The sequence below is a fragment of the Serinus canaria genome, chromosome 2 (genome assembly GCF_022539315.1).
Source record: "Serinus canaria isolate serCan28SL12 chromosome 2, serCan2020, whole genome shotgun sequence".
Classification (NCBI taxonomy): domain Eukaryota; kingdom Metazoa; phylum Chordata; class Aves; order Passeriformes; family Fringillidae; genus Serinus; species Serinus canaria.
This window is the reverse complement of record NC_066315.1, coordinates 105,419,742-105,445,192: the sequence shown is the minus strand read 5'-3', so window position 1 is coordinate 105,445,192 and position 25,451 is coordinate 105,419,742. Positions and strand designations below refer to the sequence as shown.

Sequence of the window (25,451 nt, the reverse complement as noted above, 5' to 3'; positions counted from 1 at the left end):
GCTGATAGTCACTGGTGGTTAAACCACAGGGGGTTAAGGAGATTGTGGAGATCTTGGGCTATTGTGCAAAGGGGTTCTGAGCAGAGGTAGGGGAGAAATATGCAACTAATATGCACCTACCCTGATAACCTGTGGTGACTCCAGCTGTGGAGTCCAAACACACATCCAAAAAGTAATCAGATATAGAAATTATTCAGCATTTAATTCTGGAAAGGCTGCCTCAAGTTGAACTTCTGTGCGGTAGGAAATGGGTGGGGAAGAGGCCAGGTGAACAGGAACACTTTTCACCATCTCCTAACAATGGCACACTTTTGTGACTTGAACAAGTCTATTATTCCTAAATTTCACTTTTCCTTTGTGCTCTAGGCTGCCTGCAATTTCTGACAGATGCCATTGGCTTGCATAAATTTACTTAAGATTAACTTTAACAATATTTGTTTGGGATTGTGTAAATTCTAATGAAAGTGCTTTCTACCCCTCTTGGTGTTTCATAATGATTGCTGGAAAGGAAAGCTGAGTGCTGTACTTTGCTTCCCCCCCCGCCCACTGCAAGGTTTGATCAGGCCTACATCAACCTAACACCTGCTCAGACTTCAACAGGCACAGAGCAGTTCTTAAACACAAGTACAATCAATGGCTGGAAAGACAATCACATTGTTGCAAACTGAAACTTAATTCAGTACAGCATCTGGGGAATTTTATTTGGGAATAAAGCATAACTAGAGTATGAAACAAGCATTCAAAGTCAGAGAAGAAATTAAAGTGTTTGCTTTAGAGTAAATTAGAAACACTTCTCAAAGGTGTAGGAATGCAACAAATACAATTGTATGCGGTTTTCTTCAGTGACAAACAAGTGAATTTGATGTCTTAAAAATGTACCTTAAAGCTCATTCACTCCATGGCTGAGTTCAACAGGATGTAACTCACTTGCTAATCCAGGAGACTGTAATGATACTGGAAGGAAAAAGGCTGGAGGCAATTGCTGACTAGAAAACTTTGTTACAGTCACTTAACATCCCAGAAGTTTTCCCAGTACTTGGTATCATCTTGTTCAGGAGGCCGCCAATTAGAAGTCAAACTCAAGAAGAAAAGGAACAAAATTCATGTCCACATTTCTTTTAATTTTAATCAGAAATATAAAAGTGCAAGTTCTGTAAATTAACAACATTTACAGTACATCACAATAAATATGCCACCTGGTGACATCTAAAAATTCTAATTATTTATCTGAAATGAGTCATACTGAGATAAAAACTGCATCAACATCAACAAAAAATACCTGTCCCAGTAAAGATGGCCTTAATATATTACCTAGCAAGATGCATATTCCATTATTGCTATTAGACCATGCCTCCGAGTTCCACAGTATAAAAACTTACTAGTTTACACAAAAGACTATTGATCTTTTTTCTCATCACAGGCACAATCTAACATAAAAAATAATTTTGCCATATACAGTGTAGGAGGGTCTCCTACAAGGAAGGGGGGGGGGGGAATTAATACAGAAACATACAGTTGTGATGATTTGCTAAGCCCACAGGAAAGCTGCACTTTGCACAGAGTTATTGAACTGTTACATGAACATATAATGTCTTTCTATACCCACTCCTGGCCTGCTGAGAACAGGCCTTTTAGTAAATTTACTACAATTTTCTAGCTACCTTCAAGTATGCAGACTCTAAATATCCCAACACAATTTGCATGCAGGTGCTTTGTGTCCTGAACAGCCAAGTCTCACATCATACTTAAGGAGTGTATTTAAAAAGAATTTTGCCAGTAGCTGCACCATTCCCAGTTTTTTACCCAGAACAGACTGATTGAAAAACACTAAAAGTCAGATAGAACAAAATAAGATTTCAAGTACATTAAAGCCCATTTTTAAAATAATTATTTGAACTCTAAGCAGTCACTATATACATATACAATATACCATTTTCTAGTCAATATTTATTTGGATTGACCAAATAAGGTTGAACACCCATTTATGACTCAGTATTACTGTCAAAGTGGAATAAAAAAATCCCAGTGTACTACCTGTAACACACCTAGATTATACAAAAATAAAACTGCTTTAAAAAGAGTTCCTCCTCTCCTTCAGGAACTGCAACAGAAGTGTTAAACTGCTCTAGGAATGCCTTTCATAGCAGAACTGTGTCTTTCTAGAGAGAAATAAAAGTGTCTCAACCATTTCATTTGGCCTACCAAACAGGACATTACTTCTCTCCTCCATATCAGTCTTGCTTTAGATGTAACCTCAAAAGCAAATCAATGAAGGTTAGGTATGGGCAAAGTCTATAACTTTGGCAACACGCTCTACAAAAGGTAAGAAGAAACAAAAAAAGCTTAAGCTAAGGAACTGTTTAAGGCAACCTGACCAAAGTAAAGATAAGGCTTTTGGATAACTATTTCCAAGGATATCCAGTTTTCTTAGCTTTGCAAAGTAACACAATTCAACTAACTTTATGGTCAGATTTCCATTCATAAGCTTCTTTAAAAAAATATTTCCCTTCCTAAAATATAATATTAGCTGAATACAAAACATAAGGAAATACTACACATTATGGACAAAAGTAAAAAAAGGCTACAGATAAGCACACTGATGGCCAAGTACTAAAAATTATATGGTCATGACAAAAGTTTTAGGCTCTCTGAGGTATTTCAATAACTTGACATCACAGGCTTGAAATACTATACAGAGACTGAAGATATTGTAATATTGGTGTAACTACCAAAGCAGTTTTGTGGGTTGGCATTTTTTTGGTTGCGGATTTTTAAAATACCTTTAAAGGTCACTGCTGTAAGGATCCAGCAGCTTGAATGAAAAACACGTAAAATTTTATTATGGCATTCAGAATGTAAGAGCTGAAATAAGAACTGCCCAAGCAGTAGCTGCATGTCAATGAATTTGTCTGGAATGTACCAGAAGCAAAGAACTTATATATTGACATCAATGATATCACAAATTTGAGCTGGGTTGGGAGGAAAGGGATAAAGAACAAAAGGGGGTGAGAGGTTTAAAAATTCACCATTAGCCATCATGAGGTAACTGGCAAAAGCCACAAAAATTTCGAATATCTGCTTTTTGTGGCTGAACAGTTCTCCTCCTCCTCCTGTGTGCTGGCTAATACCTGGAGAAAAAGGAGTATTCTGACCACTTCCAACTTCAAGATTTAAACCAATTACTTATATTGCATTATTCTAATCAAACAAAAAGTGTTCCTCCTGGAAAATTTTAGATGTAGACCTGTTTTAAAAGGTAAAAATCAACCTTGCCAATGTTGTTGAAGTAAATAATGTGCTTATCTAGGCTCACCCACAGAGTTACAAGTAATTGTGTTCAGCTTGGTTTGAACAAAATAAAAAATGAAGAGTTAAAAACACAAGGTCACTTAACCTTCTTCCTGGTTGATTTACCTTTAGTTAAAATTGTAATGTTTTTACTCAGCCATACTAGGAAAGTGTCTCTGGCACAAGTGGTTTTCAGAAGAAAAGCTGGACTTCCCAACAGCTCTTTCTTCTGCTTCATCCTAAAGTGCAGGAACTGTGGGAAAGGATAGCAAGCCTTCCTGTCGGTCACTGTGGAACCACTTCCCTTAGAGAAGCTAAGGCTGCGTGTATGCGGACGTGCAATCTGTTCTCAAAGTCATAGCCAGTAAATTCCTCCTGGGGGGAAGAAAACAAGGAAAAAAACCCCAAACATACACCTATTAGACTCCTTCACTTCAGGATATGCAGATAATTTTGCTATTAATGCTTAAAAAATCATGTTACAAAAGAGTCCAAAGAAAAGAGGCGAACTGGCGACTGCATGTTGCAATATCCCCATGTTACCCAGAACAAAGGAATTATTACAGAAATTCCAAGGTGGTAAAGAAGGGCAGATTGAAGCCCATATAGTTGAAGAGCACCTGAGGGGTTCTACTAACCCAAAAGATTCAGAAAATCCCAACAGGCCCAAGGCAGGAATCAGTTGGAACAGACAAAGAATGGAGAATTGTCATTTTCAAAATTTTTGTAGCCAAATCTTGCTTGAAAAACTTATCAAGATTCTAACACTTGCAGGAGCTGTAAGTGATGTGGGCTCTGTGTGATGGCTGACCTAGCAGCACATACTTATGGAGCACAAATAAATGTGTATCATGCACATTAATGCACATCTACATGACAGGAGCTGTAGATTACAGGTGAGGGACACACCACTTAACACCCACTCCTGCTTCCCCAAACCCCTGGAAACACAACCTCCCAAATGCCCTTTCATTTTAGACAATAAACTAGAAAATGCCTTAGTTTTTACCTTGGCTTGGAGCAGTAGGGTTTTGCCTCTTGGCACAGTCTACAAAAAGACAAGCATGGCATTGGAAACACATCACAAATGTTACAGAAAATACTTTAAATAAATGAGCTGGTGAGACTGAAGTAGCATCTCTACCTTTGAAAAAGGTACTGAGCAGACAAAACTCTCTCAAACTAGGAAACTGGAAATACTAATGAGGTACCCAGGAGAAGCACTATCATGTATTTCTAGTCTTCTATAGAAAACATGAAATTACTGAAATTACAAAATCCTATTCCCTTCTCTTTCTTAACTATTATGGAGCTCTAGCACAACACCCCAGCTACTAAATGAAATTTTGTATAAATAGGATACACTCACCTCTAGTCCTAGAAAGCTCTTGCTTTCTCCTACCCCATCCCACTTTATTGAAGCAAAGCATCATCTATTACCTCCTCATTTTCTGAGCGCCACGAGAGGGAGTTTCCTCCACATCCTTCATACTCTAAACGCTACCACAGCTCCTCCAGCTGAGGCTCGTTCAGCCCTCAAACCCTACATGGGGCACATTCAGTTACTGTGTGCACACGTTGCGTGTAAAGCAGGAGGAAGGAAGGACTGCTCTCATGTTCTTTATATCTTAACATGCCTTCACTACCCACATTTTTTGGGGTTTTTTTTTAGAGACACTTGACATGATCATTTAAACATGAATGTGCAAAGAAAGGCAGCAGGAACTCTTATGGGACTCAGACCTTCCTTCCAGGCTTCAAAGCCCGGCTCTAAGTCTTAGGGCAGCATGGTTTTCAAAAAGAAAATTAGTTTTAAAAGCATTTTCTAGTTCTGTCCTTTGTCATGATAATTGTCTTTATTGAAAGATTTTCTTCTCCTTCCCCCTTTAAGAGGAAGGCTCAACTCTAACTAAATGTGACAACACCAAAAACAACTGAATACAGAATCTAAAGAATATGAGATACTATCAGCTTGCTACTTCATACACCACATACAGTGAAGGGGGGGTTCAAGTGACTACCCTGTAACCACTTCCCCCCTAACTTTTCATCTGATTTACAACACAAGGCGGCATTAAGTCCAAGGACTGGGGTTACATATTTAAGGAGAGAAACAGCACCAAGAGTGCTGCACAAGCTGCTCTGGTTTAAGATTCTCTGAGGTAGGGTATGAGCAAAGACCTGAACAATTAAATGTACTGTCAGCCAAGCCATTTGGACAATCTGAAAGCCTGGTGGATTATATTCTTCCACGTCCTCACTACTCAGGGTCGAGTCAAAATGCCCACACAAACAGCTTTACTGGAATTTAAATGACTAAAAAACCCACTTTCTATTTTAGGAAGGCGTCAAATTCTATCTGGAGAAGAGAAGTACAGGTGAACTTTGAATGGCATCCAACAGGATATTAAATAGGTGAACGACCCTAGGCATCTACCAGACTAAATACCACCTGCAGACAAGAAATCCCTGCCTACCCAGGGCATTCTGGTGAGGCCTTTGTTGCCACCTGCAGCAGGAACACTCTCAGTATTGAAAAACCAAGACACTGTGATCTAAAACACATCCCATTTTTTGGACTGAATGCCCCTTCCCCACAAAGCTATAAGTTTCTTTATGGCAAGTATAACACAAATTTTTAAAACTTCATATGAATAGTCACCTACAAACTTTGTTTCATTCTTTGCATAGTGGTATGTTGACTCCTTCCACTACTTTTGTAAGTTTAAAAATAGGTCATGCCTATTAAAAATAGGCATGACCTATTTTTAAACTTACAAAAGTAAGTGGAAGGAGTCCCAAATACTTAGAAAAGTATTTTTACATACCTCTGGATTGTCCAACAGGATACAGCCAAGTTCATAGCAAGCATATGGCTGGACGTACAAGTTGCTTTGACGGCAGAGTTCATCTTTAGCAGCTCGCTGAAAATACTGTAAAAATGAAAAGAAAAAAAGAAACCAAAGACTGCAGAGGTACATTAAAACTGACTGCTTGTTACTTCCAAACAATGCAGAAGCACCATTCAACTTTAATCTGTAGAAATTAGCCAAAGCTACAATGAGAATATATTAAAAATTTACATTGGTATAGATTTCTAGCTGTTTTTACCAACACTACTGTATCAAGACAAAATTATTAGTTTGGATTTTTACCAAGTATTATAGTGACTGATTCAAGAGTTTTCCAACTTAATATTGAAAAAATATTAGCTCTAGCTCTAACAAGAAACTGTGGCATCAAAGATGAAGTACCCAAATTATTTAAGGTATGTGAGAGAGAAATAGGGCAGGGGGAGGGAGGGTTTAAAGCCAGCATCTTGCTGCTTATATGAATAGCATTCTATTTTGGGGAGGAAAAAGGAGAGTTGTACCTCAAAATCAAAACCTGAAATGGTGGCAAACTTATTCTTTGGTATGTGCTAATAATCAAACTCCTCTCTCTAACAGGTCCAGAGAAGAAAACCTGTGCCTTCAAAAGGTCAATCTCCAAGATACTTTTTAAAAAAATAAATTTTCTTTGATGGACAAAGTACATCTAGCAGAGTAAAAACTTTTCTCTTATTCTTCCCAGCTTCCCCTTAACTCTTGTTACTACAAACCACTTTACTGCCATGTTCATTCAACAAAGCCAATTACTTTCACAGCACAGACTATAATGAGGACATGTTAAATCACAAGATTTTAAAAGAAACTCTCAGAAATTACAAACCAGAATGATCAATGGCACTGAAAAACTAATGACTTGCTTAACACTCTTACTCAAAAGTATTCACTGTTTATAAAAGAATAGTTTATAAAATAGGAATAATGGAGGAAATTAACATTTAACTACTTACCTGAATAGCATCTTCAGAATTTCCTAAACATTTGTGTATGGCACCAAGAAGCAAATTCCTCAAACCAGCAGCCGATGAATCATCCACATCATGACAAGCTTAATGAAAAGATTCCAGGAAAAAAGGTGGATTGAAATACTTTCTTAGACAAGAACTGTGAATTATATTGTCTTTTAGTCTGATATTTAAATTTTGCCAGAAAAAGCAGATGCTAATAACATTAACAGAAAGACAACTAGGTTGTTTTCTTTTAAATACAACCCATTCTGTATGAACCTCATCAAGAAATCCGTCACTCATGAGAGCAGTTCCTAACAAGAACGAATGGGTTGAAGCCAAAGGCAGTTGGTGTGTCCTTTTCACAAGAGGAGGACTGATCTCTACTGGTCTTTGAAATATCCACTAAAAGGTAAACTTAAAAAAAACAATCATCTCATTCTGGTGCTACAGGACAATGGTTAGTCCCACATATTGAAAGAAAAATACACAGTCCAAGTTAGAAGGAGCACAGGGCAAGCAATCCAAACAAACCCGACATCTTCTGAACTGAAGCCAAGTGACAGATGCACAAAAATTTGTACTGGACTTAAGAACCCAGTCTAGAGTGTTTTGGCATCACAATTCTCAGTGATGATGGGAGGATAAGGTTAATTTGACAGACCTTAGCTGGTCCACAATCTGGAGACAGACTGTGCCTCAGCTGAGTAGTGCTCTGTTTCCAGGAAAAACTGAATCACAACGCATTGAACCCTTTCTAAACAATTCAGACTCCATTTTGATCAGGCTTATTAGTGCCAGCTCTGCTAGATGAAGGCAAGTTCCATGAGGAGCCACTTGCACTTGCACACACCAGTAACTCCAGGAAGGAGAGAGTACAGGGCTTTTCATCTCATAACTGCTCTGTCTGGAGCAGTGCAGCTCCTTAAACATTTTGCCTCACAGCATAAACCCTGCCAAATCCTAACCAGCTCTGCATTCACAACACAGATAATCCACAACCCTAAGAAGCCACCTATGGGTAACTATGAGGTGGCTCCATGAAGTATTTGCATTGTCAGTTCTTGTGTGGATTACAAGTCTCAAGCTATTTGGCATTTTACTTACAGAGATGCAAGTGGATACAAATTAACTCCTCCAAGTCAAGTTCTAGCCCTGAGAAAAAGCCTAGAAATCCACCCCAACAAATTACAATCCAATTGTTCCTGACAAGAGGAAACAAATGTGGGGGAAAAAACTATTATTCATGTTTTTGAAATAATAATAAATATTTCTGCACATAAGGTGCAGAAATAACACTCACTGCACAGAAAACCTTCAACCAGGGATGGCTGATGCAGACATATTTGTCAGTGTCCAACTCACAAGCAATGTATCTCTGAATTTGAACCCATACTGCTATTTCACATTTAAATGTGAAACATTGACTGGAAGCTTACACAAGGGAGATCCACACTGCCTCTGAGAGTGTGGGAGAGAATACAAACTCCTTACACCCTATTAAGCTGACCACTCTGAAGGCAAATGACAGCCAAAAAATACTATTTTTGTTTTATTTTCTAAATAAGCAAGTAATAATGAGAGGATTTTAGAATAGTTTGTGTTGGAAAGTGTCTTAAAGACCATCTAGTTCCAGCCTCCTGCCATAGGCAGGGACACCTTTCACTGGACCAGGTTACACAGAGCCTTGTCCAGCCTGGAACAATCACAGGGATGGGACAACTTCCCTGGGTAATCTGCTCCAGTGCCTCACCACCCTCACAGTAAATACTCCTTAATATCTGATCTAAATCTGCCTTCTTTCTGTTTAAAGCCATTCCCTCGTGTCTTGTCACTCCCTGCCCTTGCAAAAAGTCCCTCCCCAGCTCTCTTGCATGTCCCCTTCAAGAATTAAAAGGTTCTCTAAGTACTGCCTGAAGACTTCTCTTCTCCAGGCTGAACATCCCAAACCCTCTCAGCCTGACCTCATAGGAGAGGTATTCCAGCCCTCTGATAATCTGTGTGTCCCTCCTCTGGACACACTGCAACAAGTCCATGTCTTTCTGGTGCTGAGCACCCCAGACCTGGACACAGCACTCCAGGTGGGATCTCGCAGAGCAGAAGGGCAGAATCACCTTCCTGGACCTGCTGGCCACACTCCTTCTGATGCAGCCCAGGATGCAGCCAATGGGCTGCCAATGCAGGTCACGTTGAGCTTCTCTTCAACCAGCTTGAAACTGTTTGCAGAATGCAAATGAGTGATTGCTGGATGGAGTAAGAAGCACTGAACTCTTCATGATACACACTGCTACAATAAGCTTCATATGGCAGACAGCCAAAGTCAGCTGGAGACTAAGGAAGAGGCAACCATTCACCACTAAGAAGGTCCCAGGACAAAGAGAACACCTATCACATCATAGATAACTTCAAGAGCTACCTGTTTCCCCTTAGAAGAAAACAGCAGGAATGAATACATTGTTTTATTTTTTTTCTATTTTGTTGCTAGGTTTAAATGAGTTACACTTTGCTTAGTGACTTGGAATAGTAAGTATCATGCTATTGTTTCATTTTAAACAAGGATTACCAAACAGCTATATGCAGCAGGCAGTTACAACTTCTCCCAAAAACTTGTAAAAATGAAGCATTAGGCTGAATCATAATGGGTAACTATTCTTTTGTTACTCACCTGTATTTTGCTATGACACATACACACAAGCTAAAATGATCATGCTACTGCAATTAGCTACTCCACACAACAGCATAAAATCATACATCTCATTTTAAAATGTAAATAAATTAATCAAGGAGCCATATATACCTTGACTCATATGCTGTAAGTTCGAGAGGGAACAGTTTGGAAGGGCTTTCCATAAGTATAACACTTCAATGGATGCCAGGACACAGAGCTCTTTGGTTGGTATTTGTTTCCTAAATCTATCTGCCTGTAAAGTGCAAGAAAGAAGGAATGGAGATTCCAATTTTTTCCTTTAGAGGGAACATGATATTTACAAACACTCATTTTAACTGTTTTATACAGTCACACAACAATTTTATGAAAATAAAGTCAGTGATAACTTTGCCTAAAGATTTTATAACTAAAAATCAAAAATCTTGCAACTAATTTAAGAGCTTACATATTGATCAAAATTAAAACCTCCTTGTATGCAGCCTGACTGGGTTTCACTGTATTTCACAGTCCCCATACAAACTGACTGGATGCTGAGACAGTACCATCTGCAAGATCACCAGTTGAGAGCTATTTCCTAGACAACTCCTAGCTCTCAAAAAAAAGAAAGGCTTTCACAAACAAGATAAAAAGGAGTAAGGAAGGCAAAGCTAGAAGGAAGATTACCAAAGCAACTACAGTATCATGTATTTTTATCTTTAATTATTAACTTTGCTTGTCGAGTGAATAGCTAATTCACATTTCCTTTGTCAGGTCCTTCAAATGACACTATCATTTTTCCACCCTATTCCTTCCCACAAATTTTACAGAAGCAGGACAGCAGAAAAGAGATGCATCCTGCTAAAGAAAATACTGAACTAAAAACTGAACTGCCACCAGTGTACCAAAACAAGTCAGCCTATGCAAAAACTAACCTTTTTCACTGAAAATTGTTCAATCTGATTGTTTTTCCTCTTGAAAAGCTTCTGAACTTCCTTGAACACATTCTGAGCACCACTGACATCACCAGTGGCTCCTTGACACACTGCAAGAATACAGAAACAAAAACACATTAACAGTACCAGGATATGAAACAGGAAAAATTAGGATGAGATATCATATTGTCACAGAGAAAAATCTCCACACACTCACTTCCAGAAAGTTATCTAAACTGAAGATTTGACCAGCATGGTAAGCTCAACTACCCCAGGTACCCTCTGCGCTCATTAAAAAGTTGCTGCTACTTTTTATACCCATTAAAGGAAGTAACACCACCAAGCCTGTGAAGTGGTAATAATTCTATCTACATAGAGAGGGGTGTACAGACAGGCAGGTACATGTATGAGCATGCAAGTGTTCATTAGGGAAATAAACACAACGGTCCAAGTCAAGCCTGGCATAAAGCTGCATGTGCAGCAGGCAGTGTGGAAGGCACTACGTGCACCAGCAAGTTTCCCAAGAGAAAACAGTGCCAAAACCTTACCACATCACTGACTTATCATTTACCCAACACCCTGGATATACTCACCTGCTGTTAAATAAGCATAGTAGCACTGGGACCACCTGGATTCATTTTTAAGCCTTTCGAAGGATTCAAAAGCATCTTTGAAGTTCATCTCTATCATGCTGCACCAACCTAAAAGCAACACTGATTTAACTTCAAGGGAAGTACAGTAATTCAAACTTGGTGTCAACATTATTGGAACACAGTTCTGTTGTGTTTTGTTATAAGCGCTGGAGCACGTTTAACAACTATAAAAGTAACTGGAAAATTAAAAACAAAAACAAATGACATACATTTAAAGTCTGGTTTAAATTTACTGGGACATTCTGAATTAGAAGATTCCATAGGAAATAATGAATCCACATTTCAGAACAGGAACAAAAATATATACCAAAAGCTTTCATTTTTAAAATTTAAATACTACATTTTGTAGAATGTTGAAACTTACAAAGCCACTACTTTTTCCATTATTATTTTCTACTATGACAAGATCCCATATAAAGTTGAAGCAACCTATCTTCTCCACTATCAAGACTTGTATGCAAATTAAGACCATATATCATATTGTGCTATTGACAGAAGGAAATGAACAAGAAATACAGACACTGTGCACTCTGAAGCCTCAAAATTGATTAGTTTTTGGCACAGAAATGATGAATCCATAGACAAGTCAGATGAATTTATTTCTAATTTTAAATCATACTCAGTAGGCTAACAGTTTGCCCTTGATTCCACAGTCTACTCTCTGATTTTGCATCACCTTGTACTTGCAGATAATTTTATTATGAAAAAAGTGCTGAATTCTACTTGTCTAAACAAGAAGATTATTACCATAATTTACCCAAGACAAAGGCCAGTAATCTAAAACCTTTTCTTAAAATCCTAGTAAGAAGTGTCCAGTTTGTTTAATGAAGCTTCCAGTCAAAACTTGAAAGTGAGCTATTTATGGTGTAAACACATCCAACATACCTATTTCATATAAGCAGACGTGTTGAATCTCCCTTTGGTCTGTTGCAAGTTCCAAAGCAGTATGGAATGAGGTCAAGGCACTATTAATTTGACACTAACAAAGGTGAAAGAAAAAGAAAAAATTCAGACATCTGAGATTTAATATTTGTTGGATAATTTAATCTTGATAAAGGAAAAATTAATATTTCTTTTAATAGGTAGTTAATAAAAACTAGAGTAGAGGAGTTTAATAGCAGTGAGGTCAGATCATGTCTCCACTTTCAACCTTAAAAATCAGTGACTATATTCCCCCTATGTGCTACCAAGTCCAAAATTCATTTGTTTTGTGCAGTAAGTTTTTAAGTTATCTCACTTTTACTAGTCATTCCACCTTTAAAAATCGTATTTTTAACATCTGCAAATGAGGTTTAGCTTTCTGCACAAGAGGATACCTTTAGTGTTTGATTTCATTTATTTTGAACTTTTTACCTCTTCCCACATGCCTCAGAAACCCCTTCAAGCAACAGTTAATAGAGAATTCATAAATGCTGCATGACACATAAGAAGATAAAAAAGCATATGAGAGAAAAAGCATTTTGATAAAATCATTAGCTAACAACAGCTTAGCAAAAAGAACTGACATTTTTCTAAGAACTAGAATGATAGCTCTTCTGACTACCTGGTTTTCCCAGTCTGAGATGGGACTTCTCCCTATCAATGGTTATGGGGGAGAATGAAAATCAATATTTAATTAAATATACTATATATTCCAATACAGCCTATACCAGCTTTAATACTGTTCCTGTATTTATAACATTTATGTATTATAATTTATACAACAGAAGAATTTTTAAGCCCCTCTCTGCTGACTAAGCATGTGAGCAAAAGAAACCCTTGAAAATGCAAACTCACCATCTATGCCAACATAACTGAATTCAAAAATTCCTACAAAAATCTACAGCATTGTAGCTTATGACCAGGCACACACAGAGCTCTGAAATGATTGTATTAGGTTTTCTCCTTTGTCCCATCAGGGAAAACTGGTTTATCTGCTAAGGAATGATTTAACTGTAAATAATAAACATTGCATCAAGACAACACAACTGCCTGCACAGGGAGCCACAGCTGCATCAATATAAACACTGTACACTTAGAAAGTACATCAGTGATTGAAATAAGATGCTTGTTGGTAAGGCAGAGGAATATACAACACAGAAAGACAGGTGAGTTATATTTGCCCTCAGAATTGTTAGGGAGCATGAGCACTTTGTTCACTCCTGTACCAGTGCATTCTCTCCACTACACGACTCCACTGACACTGCATCACCCCAACAAACCTTCCCAGAAAGTAAATGCTATGGGCCCAGTCTTACAGAAAAAATGAAATAAAATAACATCAGTTTAGAACTTTATTTCTCTGCTAGGAATTCAAAAGATCTGCAAATCCATGTCTTCAGCACTTCTGAGGAAAATGACAAAAAGGGAAAAAAAATCTAAATATTTAGTTCTCTTCAAAGATACACTGCCTTCTAAACCCCTAACCATTCTGAAATAGAAATCACTTATTCCATGACTACTGGTAATCAACTCATTGTCTGCCATGCTGTACACCTGCCTGGGGCAGCACAGGAAATACCAACCACTTTGCAATATACAAGTCCAGTTTGCTGAATATTCAAATCTTCTATAACCCACCTCTCTAACTCTCTAGATCTCTCACATATATTGACACCTAAGTTCTCCTTCAGCATCAAGCTCATTTAAGCATGTTTTAGAGACATTCATTAATAATTAAAGTTTCAATCATCTCCAGGGATTGCAGCAACATCCTGGAATATGAATTACTACTCTTGGAGGCAATTCTTAAATTAATTACTTTCTGTTTACTGTTTAAAAGAACAAACAAAAATAATTACAAAGTCCTAGGAGTCTGCAAGTGTAACATCCTGGCTGCGCCTGAAATTGATGACCTTGAGATTTATAAAGATATATACACAGGTTTGTAATTCCTTCAATAGGCATCACTGACATCTCTTCTGGACATACTACAAAGACAAAAAAAGACCAACCGATCAAATAGGTAGTATACAGATCTACAAGACCATAAAGAGGATTAAAAAACCTAATGTGAGAAGCCTAGTCTTATATTCTGGATTTCAGAATAAAACTAAAAGCCAACCCAACAACTAAGCATCTATAGAGCTTACCAAGACAATTCGGCATCCTGAGACAGCATTTCCCAGAGCTGTTCTGAAATCTCAGGACATTTTCCCTCCCTCTGAATTCTCTATTCTCAATCATCACTCTGAATTCATAAAGCTTTTAAGAAGTCATGCTCAGAAATAAGGAAAAACCAAAAATCAACTTTTAAAAGCTAAAAATTTACACCAGAGGACATTAAATGGATGTTTCAAAGCCCGTATTTTCTATTCCTTAACACACTAAAACTTATTTTTCCTTAGAAAAGTCACAAAATCAAACTAGAATAAAACTAGGATATTTGTACTTTATAGGAACAAGTAACTAGAAAAGTCAGCATAATTCCTGAAAATAAACCTTGATATTATGCATGTTCTGCAACTTTTTTTTTACTTTAGACACTACTGTGATTTTCTTCCAGAAAGTTCATTTAAGAATGAACTTTAAATGAACAATACTTGTTATTACTCAATACTTGCTATTACTTTTGTCCTCAGTCTTCTTTTCTGTACCATACCCCTCTCACCCCTAAATAAGAATGATGGTGCTGATACCACAACACTTACAAAAGGTAACTAAAAAGCAAGAGGTGCTTGTAGGCATTACATTTAAGCACATGTTACCACTGCATATTTTCTGAAGCCTGCTCATCAACCAAACTTTAGCACACCTGAAAGTACCACTGGTGCTCTGCCTGTCACCTGGAGTATTTGGTACTTTTCCCTTCAGACTATTTACATGCACCTACACCAATGGAAAATATGAGTCAAGCCTCAGAACCTGAGGGTTTTTTTTTTTGCAGTTTTGCAGCCAGAGATTTCCTGTTGTTTATATATAATTTATATTTTGAGGCTGGAATGTGCACCATATAATCACAAATCGAACACAGAAATGTCCATAAAAGCAGCCTTAGTGAATTATGCTAAAGTCAGTAAAAATGCTACTTTTAATACATAGTCTCTTAACCTACTCTTTGGAAAGAAACAAGACATTTGATCAACCTAGCAGTGCAACCTTTAACTTTCTGGTGCACTTTCATTCCAGTCTTTCCAGGATCTTCCTTTCCTTTCCCTTAATTTTACCCAATTCAATAGTCTCCCAAATGCTTTCAGACTTTTCTCTTGAAAATGTGAATCTGGAAAAAAAAAGCTGACAGCTAATCTGCTCCACATTTATCACACCTGTAAGGCTACTTCTTCAAAAACTGAAGTCTGCTAAGGGTTTTACTGACTAATATCTATTCATGCTTTTTGAGGTACAAAGCACTATTCAGTCCCATGCTGTCCATTTGTCTTTTATAGACAGTAAGGTTTCACAGAGACAGTGCTTTCTCCTTGAGTGCCCTCCTTGGCAATTTTCTTCTTTGTCAGATTTGTGCCTCACTGTCCAGTCCTGAATTACTGCTCCTGCCCTTTGAAGAGTTTCCCTGTCTCCAAGGGTCCATGGGCTGAACTGTGCTCCTTACTGTTTTTTTTTTTCCATAGAAAAGAAAAGACACATACATACAGTATGAAGGCTTCCTAATGGAAGCTGAATATATCATCAACTGAAGGCTACAAAAAATGTATGCACAATCACGGGGGGAGGGGATTAAAAAAAAAAAAAAATCAATGGACCGACTGCTAGCAGGCCCTAATACAAATCCTACAACCACAAATGGAACACATAAGGTCTTCTCAGTAACATCTAAGGCGCCTTTTATCCATTTGTACTATAATACTGTGTCACAGAACTTTCAGAATCACAGAATTGTTTAGGTTTAAAGAGACCTCCAAGATCAGCCCAACTTTTGACCAATCACCACCTTGTCAACTAAACCACAGCACTAAGAACCTCATCCAGTCATTTCTTGAATACCTTCAGGGACAGTAATGCCACCACCTCTCTGCACAGTTTGTTCCAAAGCTTAACAACCCCTTCTGTGAATAAATTACTCCTTATCTCCAGCTTGAACATCCCCTAGCTTACTTGAGGCCATGTCCCTCGTCCTATTGCTCACTGCCTGGGAGAAGGGCTTGATCCCCACCTGGCTACATCCTCCTTTCAGGCAGTTGTAGAGAGTGATAAGGTCACCCCTGAGCCTCCCCTACTCCAGACTGAACAATCCCAGCTCTCTCAGCTGCTCCTCAAAGACTCATGCTCCAGACCCTCCACCAGCTGTGTTGCCCTTCTTTGGACAGAGCAACAACCTCAATGTCTATCTTGAATTGAGGGGCCCAGCACTGGACACTACTTGAGCTGAGGCCTCACCAGTGACCCCTCACAGGGAACACAGTCACTGGCCCTGCTGGATATACTAATATGCAGTGGATGCTTGTAAGACCAACACCCAGATTCAGGACACATGAAAGCACAAGTGTGTTGTGCAGAAACCCAGTGCAGCTCCCCATGCCATTGCCACCAGTCACATTCCCTCCTTCACTATTATGCCAACAGCATTTAAGCAAATTAAGCTAGAAAAGTGCTACCAAAATCCAGAAGAACCCAAGACACTTCAACTGAAACATTCAGACACTGCAAAACCTCTGTGACTGAGCACCACTCAGACCAAAGGCATCATGGGGGAAGGGGGAAGAGGCTGCTGAATGGAAAAGCTCTCAAGAAAACACACACATGAATGGCAAAGGAACATTTTAATTCCTGTCAGCAACCAAAAAGCTTTTTGCTGACTAAGGGCATGGCTGCACAGCATAATGCACAGCATTCTGCCTGCCTGAGCTAACTAACTTAGTTAACATGGCCACACTGTCTCCATTCACTTGGAGCTAAACTTCACTATCTCCACACAGCATCTGGAGTGTATTATAGAGTGCATTAGTGCAGTGCAGTACCATACAGTGCATTAAAAACAGCTCTCCTTTGAAATATTACAGTTCTCCAGATAGGGACTGACTACACAAAACTGACTGACGCTTATCCCAAATATATTCTCTTTCTTTACACATACATTCAATTTATTAACAACTTATGTTTAGACTTTTGCCATAACTTGCCCTGAAAGTCAGAAGAATCATCTGAATTTTATTCCTCACTACATTAAAATACTAAGTTATACCCTGCATTCATTGTGTAGTTATTCCCAACAAATTTGAGTTTTACCATAAGAATGGAATAGGCATATAAATGAATAAAACCCACCAAGGTCTTTCCTACTCAGGCAACAGCAATACTTTCCCAAGAGTGACAACTTGCCTGTGACAATGTAATTTCCAAAATGCACCACTGCTTTTAAAAAGACAGCAAAAAAAAAAAAAAAAAAATCAACATTCAAATCCCATGCAGGAATATGCCTGCAAATCTGAAAGGGCACTGAAGCCTGTTCCTCTGCTCTTTTACTACCTCTCTGAAAATACTGAGCTACATCTGAAAGACTTAGCTGCAAATCTAGCAAAGAATGACCACCAATATCAACATCTCAATTAGTTCTTGTAATTATAATGTTGACATGAAGGGTTTGAACATTCTGGGCTTCTGCTTTTGTGTCAGGTTTTCTGGCTCATGTAATTGCTCAGAAAATATTCTGGTCTGATAAAAGCAGCAGCTAGGACTTGAGTAGTACTTCAAACAGATTCTTTGAGAACAACTCAGCCAAAATCCACAAGGCTGCTGCAGTGTTTGAATAATGCTTTGCAATAGCACTCACAAACACATTTTCAGCGAACACATTTCTGCTCAGGTCAAAGCTCACCCTTAGTAACAGAAAACATCCTGGTGTGACCTCTGAAAAGCAAAATAGTTATTTAAGGGAAACTACTGCAGAGAATTAGCAGTATATGAACAATGCATAAAACAGAGAGGAAGATAAATATATGTACTCAGCAGATAATACTCAATTTTAGCTTGACAAGCAAAACTGAAATAGCTCAAGAAATTCGAGTGGCCAAATGCACTTCCTTTTAGCAGAGAGTTGCAGAAGTATCAAGTAGCCGAAAAATAATTTCAAAATGTCGTTAATTCAGATAGATGCAGTGGAAGAGCAAGGACTGCATGTGAACTTGAAACTAGGAAGAACTTAATCCAATCTTTCTTATCTTTCCATGTATCTGCATCTTTAGTCACAATCTGCTGAAGCTTGCACAGTTCATTCACATCAGAAAAATGTAAGTAACGATCAGGAGGAAAAAATCGGTCTAAAGGATGAAAGCGTGCAATACCTCTAATCGCTGTATCCTTCCCTTGAAGAACATGAACAGAGAAGAATTTGGATATGCAGATTCTTTTTTGGCAAGAATTTCTTTTGCCTCCTTCAATCCTGCCTTGTTATCGCTGCCATCAAGGGCAAAAAAGGGACGAACAACTGTGTGGTACCACAACAGAGCTAATCTAAAAGAAATGTCAGAGTAAAAAGGATTACAGCTTGTAAACAGAAATTTAAGGATAACATTCTACACAGACAAACTTTTAAATTATTCTGGAACACAAAGATAGATATGAATCATGTATTATACAATCTGGCTTTATACTTTAAACACAATACTACTGCCATACATCAACGTACTCCTAAACTGCACCTGAACACACAATTCAGAGCACATTACACAAAGGCAAAGAAACAACTGAGCTCATAGCATGAAAGCAGTTGAGCCTTTAGATCTCAGTAGATTTTAGAAAAGAAAAATCCACAATAATACTTTGAAAACTAACTCTTTACTAGAGAGGGAAACAAAAAAAAAGCCAAACCAAATAAAATGCAAAGCAAACAAAAACCCCAAAACCAAACAACAAAAAGAGCCCTGACAAAAATCAACAAAAACCACTGAACACACAAAAGCAGCACTCCCAAAATCAATGTGAAAAAGAAATACATCCCTTGTTCAGAAGGGTAGATATTTACATGATCTACATCACTCCTGGAAACAAAGGCAGAGCACAAAGATTTCCAAGACTATCTCAAGGAGGAAACATTCCCCAAATATATAATTTTCCTCCCCCAGAAAGGAGGAAGATCAACAGGAATATTTAATCCTAAGCTTTCTGAAATAAACAGAATCCCAATTCTTCTCCTGAAGTAGAAGAGACTTCAGCTCTACTGTCACGTTTCAAAATTAACACCTGATTGTACCTGCAGTAGGTCCAGTAATAAAAGCATTAATTTTTAGATAATGGAATAATAAAGCCATTTATGAGGGCAGTTTAAATTAAGTCTGGCCAATCCTACAGCTCTTGAAAAGACCTGAGCACAGTATGAAGTCTTGGGAAAACGAGTACACAAAAAATACTCTCATAAAAATACTACAATGAACATCTCTTTTTACTGAGATGCTAAAACAAACAAAAAAATTAAAACAACTGAAAATGTTTTGTGTTAGTAGTAAGAAAAAATGTCTAAATGAGACCAGTGACTCATAGTAAGTAGTATGCTCTCCACAGCAGAGAATGTAACTCAGGTAAATTCACACAGCCTTCAGGGGGAGTTTTTATTTACTCTGCTGGCATTTAAATTACGGGACATTAGAACTGCAGGTACTGAAGAATACAGAAAAATACTGACCCAAACCCCAAATACATGTAAATAATTAACAGCAGAGATCTCATACATTAGTGAGTGATGAATTCCCTAAACCATGGTATGTTAAACAACGAACTACTAGTTTATTTTACCTGCTGTTGTTTCCTTTAAAGCAACATGACTTTTTGGTTTTGACTTTTTCCCAGTTACTTACTTTTAGTACTAAGTTATCTACCAAAGCATTTCAATATAGCTACTCACGTAGCTAAAGGGGCCTTCATGTCCTTACTTTCACTTGCATACATCAGTGAGGAAAGCCCCTGTAGGCGGTCTCCAGGAAAACCCAGCAGGTTGATGATTTTGAGCAGGTTTGGGGGCACCATGGATATGCAAAGATGAAAAAGTCCATATCCAAAGCTAACAGCACCTTTCAGTCTGTTTAGCGAATCCTCCGTTACACCTTCTGCAGCAATATGATTATCATTTGCAGCATCAGAAGTCAAGGATTCCTGAGTTGTTTTCTTCTGATACATTTCCTGAAGTGTATTAATGTCCGTATAGCACTTATTGTAAATTTTCCAGGCTTTTCGGAGTATCCACCCACCTTTTATGTATGCTAAAAAAAAAAAAATCAAGGAAGAAAGAAATACTTCAAGGACGTATTTCAGAAGCGGAACATCCTAAGTAGTAAATGCTTTTTTCCAAGCCCAAGATGCTCTCTCTATTTGCAACAACTTAGTGAATAAAGGATTTTGTAATAGCCACTGCTCCCTCAGAGAGGTCCTGCACAGTAGGCAGTATGAAGTTCAGTGTGTACAACCACAGCAGAACACAACACAAAGGCAGGTCCGGTCAGCAATGAGGCAATACAGCTGTCAGAGAGAAAGAGAGCAATCAAAGAACTTAGTGATGGATTTTGCTCCACTACAGGGTGCAAATGACACACCTGCCTAGCAAACAGAGAGAAGCACAACTCAGAAGAGATTACACCTCCTGTCTTAAGCCCAAATTGTGTTAAAACACAGTTGATGGGAAAATACAAAGAAAAGCCTTTTCTTTTGGGTTAGACAGTAAGATTTTCAGTATATTGTTACTACCCTGCCCTTCGCATGAACACAGTGCCCTACAATTAAGGAAAAGAAAACCCACACAAAAATTACATGGTTTCAAAGTATTTTTCAGTTGCCTAACTTCCTGAATTTCAAAAGCAATGTGGGTACCTGAATTTCCCTAGAAATTCCTTAGAAATGGTTTTGAGCATTCTTGTTTAAGAATGACAGCATTCTCAGTCTGTGATCTTTACAGCAGGGTAAAGAAAGGCCTGACATCAAAAGAGGAAGATGTTCAATTTGCCTATTTACACAGCAATCATCTTTGTTATAAGCACACCCTCTAATAATAAGTGTTAAACATGAAACAAATGGGGAATATCCTTGCACACATCAGCTGTAAAAACAGACACCAGCATTTTGGCTGTGACAGGGCCCTGAGAGTGAGGCACTGCAGTGACAAAGACTAACTAAAAATATAAGAAAAACATGTTTTAAGCAGCAGTGTTCTAAACAAATATAGCCAGATTTGCAAAGATCAGTGTTATAACTAATGCCAAAATTAGATTATAACAGGTGGGGTGTGTCAAAGAAAAGCAAGATGCTATTAATACCAAACAGCTCTATAAAAGCCTTTGATGCCTTTGACAAAACCCCTTCCAAATCACAAAAAAAGCCCAACATTTCTAGAGAAAGTAACATCACAGACAAGACTGCCTTTTTGGATTCTTGTTATATGAAGTGGGCATGAAGCTAGTTTGACAGTCTTAAAAAACTGTACTGAAAAAGACTGTAAAATTTGAATTCTCAGTTATGACAGAAGGGTTCTGTCAACATGAACTTGGAAGTACTAAAAAAAATAAACAATGAATCCTCTCTCTTGAGATGATTGAAGAATTAGAAGAAAAAATGAAGCCCCCTTTAACCTTGATTCAGTTGCATTACAAGACAAACATGACTCCCATTTTAAGCAATTAGGTCATTTTTTGGCTGCACAGCATACCTTAAAAGTTATGCGGTTCACCACAAGTTGAATGCTCACTCAACTATGAACAGCAGTGTAGCACACAGGTAATAAGAAAAACCCACATTTCACCTATCCTACAGATAATGATTCTGCCCAGAGCTAACCACTGTGTTCCAATGCAAGCACGAAATGGAAAAGATGTGGTATGGTGGAAAAAAAGGTACAGTTTTACACTTTGCTTCCATTGGTGAGCTGTCATTAACAGTTCACTAACACAGCATAACCATAATTTATATGATATTGATATACCAGTATAAAATAATATAACAAATTAAAACAAAGAATTTCTGACTTTTTAGATGTAGAAGTTAAATCCAGACAAATCACTGAGTTGATTTCCCAACATGAAAGTAGTCAGATCCATGACAGCTGTGGTAAACACTAAGAGATGGTAGTTCAGTATTGCCAGGAGAAGCTAATGTCACTTGGTCTGGCAACAACTTTATGATGAAACTATTTCTAATACATCCACGGGGGTGTAAAAGAAAATATAAAATGTGTTAAGCATGTGAGAAACCAACTTGCGTGGCATCATATGCTTCTTGTCAAACTGTTCCAGGAAGAAAAACACAAGGAAATTTTCTCCCATCCACCAATCAGAAATATTTGTTTCCTGGGGTTTTTTTCATGAAATTAAACTCATTTCAATAATCTGGTTGCTATTTCTGTGCAGAAATATGATAAAAACAAAGAATGTATAGACATAAACAGAAAGACAATATACTTAAAACCACAAAATAATGGATCCAATAGCTCAGCAATGTCAGTAACTAGCAGTCACTGAGGTAGCATTTAACTGCTTGGAATTTTAACTAAAGACTTCAGGTGTATTTTTTGCTCAATAGAATAACCCAAATATACAGCATGTTCTGCAATTCTCTACTACCCACTTCAGCTCTCTGAGCTGCAGACAGGAGAGAAAGGGAACAGACACCACCTTCAGTTACAGCATCCAACCCAGTTATGCAGCTGCAGAATACATATTGAAACAAGGGAAAAAAGCTTCAAGAGGGAGGGAAAAAAATAACCACCACTAACAAAACTCCAGAACTGCATCAAAAATAGCAAGAAAACTCTTCTGCAACACAACACATAAAGTAGACAGAAATATCTCCTGAATTTCTGCTGACAAGAACCAAACATATTCTTGATGCCATAACTTGAAACAAGTCTGCACATCGCAGAATGCATTATATCTTTGACTGAAAAATATAAGTGTTATTTTAAATAATCTGAACGTTATTTCCCCATTTCCTTGCAGCTGATCAGCAGAGTTTGGTCTGTCTGCCATCTCTTGGTCTTCATTGATTTGGTAGAAACCTGAGATATGCTTCCACTTACTATATGACCTTGACCACAGTTTCTACAAACTTACAGATAAAAGGATGTTTTAAGATTGTGCAAGAGATGCAGGAATGTAAGAAAAAATCAGAAACAGCTCTGCAGTTGAAAGGAAGGGTTTGTATCCAACACGACAGGACTACCCTCTTTGGCATGCAAGGACACACTCTGGTGACCAGAGAGTAAGAACTGATTCAGCAGTTTCATGTTCAGCACATTCATTTAAAATTGCTTTCATTGGCACTTTGTCACCTCCCTGAATTGTCATGAACGGAATACATATGGAACATCAGGATTTTCCCAGTGGCCTGGATTTAATAGCCTCTTTTATCTTGCAGGCCACAAAGCACACAGATGCTACCCATCTCCGTCCCAACTTCTCCAACACCTCTAAGATAACAAGTAAACTTGTCTAAGGAGAACCAATTGAATATAATTATTGGTATGGAAAAAGAAAAAATGCCATAATTTGCAGCAATCCATCTCATTTTTCACCACTACCTACACAAAGGCGGAATACCTTTGTACCAGTCTTAGAATGCTTCAAATAGAACTGTGCTTAGAGAACAATTATTTTTACTGAAAGTCATACAATTATTTTATGATCAAGTTTTACAAAAGAGACATGTTAAAATATATCTAAACATGAAAGCCACAGCACACCTGATAACTCTTGTTTTACAAATGAGAGCACAGCCAAGTAGACTTGACAGTCTGCTACAATTATTTGTCTTTGCAGACGATCTATCATGGATAGGGGAGATTTTCGTCCATCAACCTGTTTGGAATATACAAACAGAAAGCACAGTAAAATATCAATGAAGATAATCCACGATACTTGTTTAAATCTGAGAAATTAAAAAATACAAAATTAACTGCAAGTGGCAGTATTGCTACTAAAATAACTCAGCATTTTGAAGTTCAAAACTACACTAAAATTTCTCAGACAGATTATCAAGCAAAATCCTCCTTAACAGAGAAATTTTACACATACACTACCAGTTATTTTCCCCAAGGTTCTACAAATTGTCATAACAGATTTAAATTTTATTTAATTATTACTAAACACATAAGACATGATTAACATATATTAGACAGGAAGAGCACAAAAAAGGGTGTATGACAAGTGGCAGGGTAAATACAGCGCCTTTTAAGAGCAGAGTTAAGTACAACAGGTTCAACACTTTTCACCTAGCAAACTAAACACTGAAGAGAAATGGCTTCTTTTTCTGCTGTGTCACACTTGGCAGGCTGCTCACTGGATGCTTCTACACAACTACTTTAACTTGTTCTGAATCTCCATGCTTTATTCTTCCTTTATTATTCAGAATGAAAAATCTAAAAAAGGAAGGAAAATTCCCTAGGAATATGCCTGGCTCTCAGCAATCTGCAGCCTCAACATCACAACTTTTGAACATTACTAGAGTATGGATGAATCAAAGTTAGCCTGAATTACACAGACTTACCAGCTTCCCAAAATAATTTCAGTAGGTCATAAATTTGCATGTTCAGGAAACAATTACTAACATCAACAAAACCTGACATTTTAGAAGACACTTCACTCACCTGAGACTAAGTATTTTAGAATAATTAGGAAATACAAGTAAAATATTTGACTAAACTTCCAAATCTGTTATTAATCTCAATGGCTCTTCACATACCAAAAATCACCTTTTCAAGATACAAAGAGGACAGAAAGGAAGTTTCCAGAAAAATTTACTCAATACATAAATTATGTTCTTACATTCTTTTTAATTTTATTCTTGATTGTTTCTATAACTCCAGCTTCTTCACTTTCACAAAGTTTCTCAGTAGCCTTTAAGTCATCACATGCCAGTTGCATTTTCTCCTCTTCAAATGTCATCATGGCATTCTATTAAAAACCAAGCACATTTGATAAAAACCACAAATACTTTTATTTCTACAAAAGCTGTAGGATACTAAAAATTTTCATAAAAAACAGACAATTAAACATTTTAAACTGAAGTAGTAATACATATACATCAGTGCAAACACTTCTAACAAAGAAACACCAAACTAGAAAATTGAGATCTTTACCAAGATCTCAAGACAATGAACTCAGAACACACTAAGGGAAAACCTCCATCTTAGACTGCATTTATAGTCAAACTAAATGCACTGTCAGATAAATTTAAGCAGAAGAAAA

General features: G+C 37.6%; 1 protein-coding gene across 2 annotated transcripts in view; it reads right to left on the bottom strand.

The window, feature by feature from the left end:
* Window positions 1–1,100: 1,100 nt before the first annotated feature.
* The window catches only part of TTC39C (tetratricopeptide repeat domain 39C), a 36,526-nt gene continuing 12,175 nt past the window's right edge, over window positions 1,101–25,451 (bottom strand). The window contains exons 3-14 of one of the 2 annotated variants that reach the window (XM_009102565.4): window positions 25,029–25,157; window positions 23,948–24,062; window positions 20,129–20,483; window positions 18,573–18,741; window positions 12,241–12,334; window positions 11,296–11,403; window positions 10,703–10,812; window positions 9,921–10,044; window positions 7,127–7,224; window positions 6,117–6,221; window positions 4,298–4,336; window positions 1,101–3,663 (exon numbers count right to left, since the gene is read on the bottom strand). In XM_009102565.4, the coding sequence (XP_009100813.1) occupies window positions 3,574–3,663; window positions 4,298–4,336; window positions 6,117–6,221; window positions 7,127–7,224; window positions 9,921–10,044; window positions 10,703–10,812; window positions 11,296–11,403; window positions 12,241–12,334; window positions 18,573–18,741; window positions 20,129–20,483; window positions 23,948–24,062; window positions 25,029–25,157 (1,536 nt within the window). In that variant the 3' untranslated portion in view covers window positions 1,101–3,573. The remainder of the gene's footprint in view (window positions 3,664–4,297; window positions 4,337–6,116; window positions 6,222–7,126; window positions 7,225–9,920; window positions 10,045–10,702; window positions 10,813–11,295; window positions 11,404–12,240; window positions 12,335–18,572; window positions 18,742–20,128; window positions 20,484–23,947; window positions 24,063–25,028; window positions 25,158–25,451) is intronic. The other variant, XM_050970295.1, reaches the window with a different exon arrangement.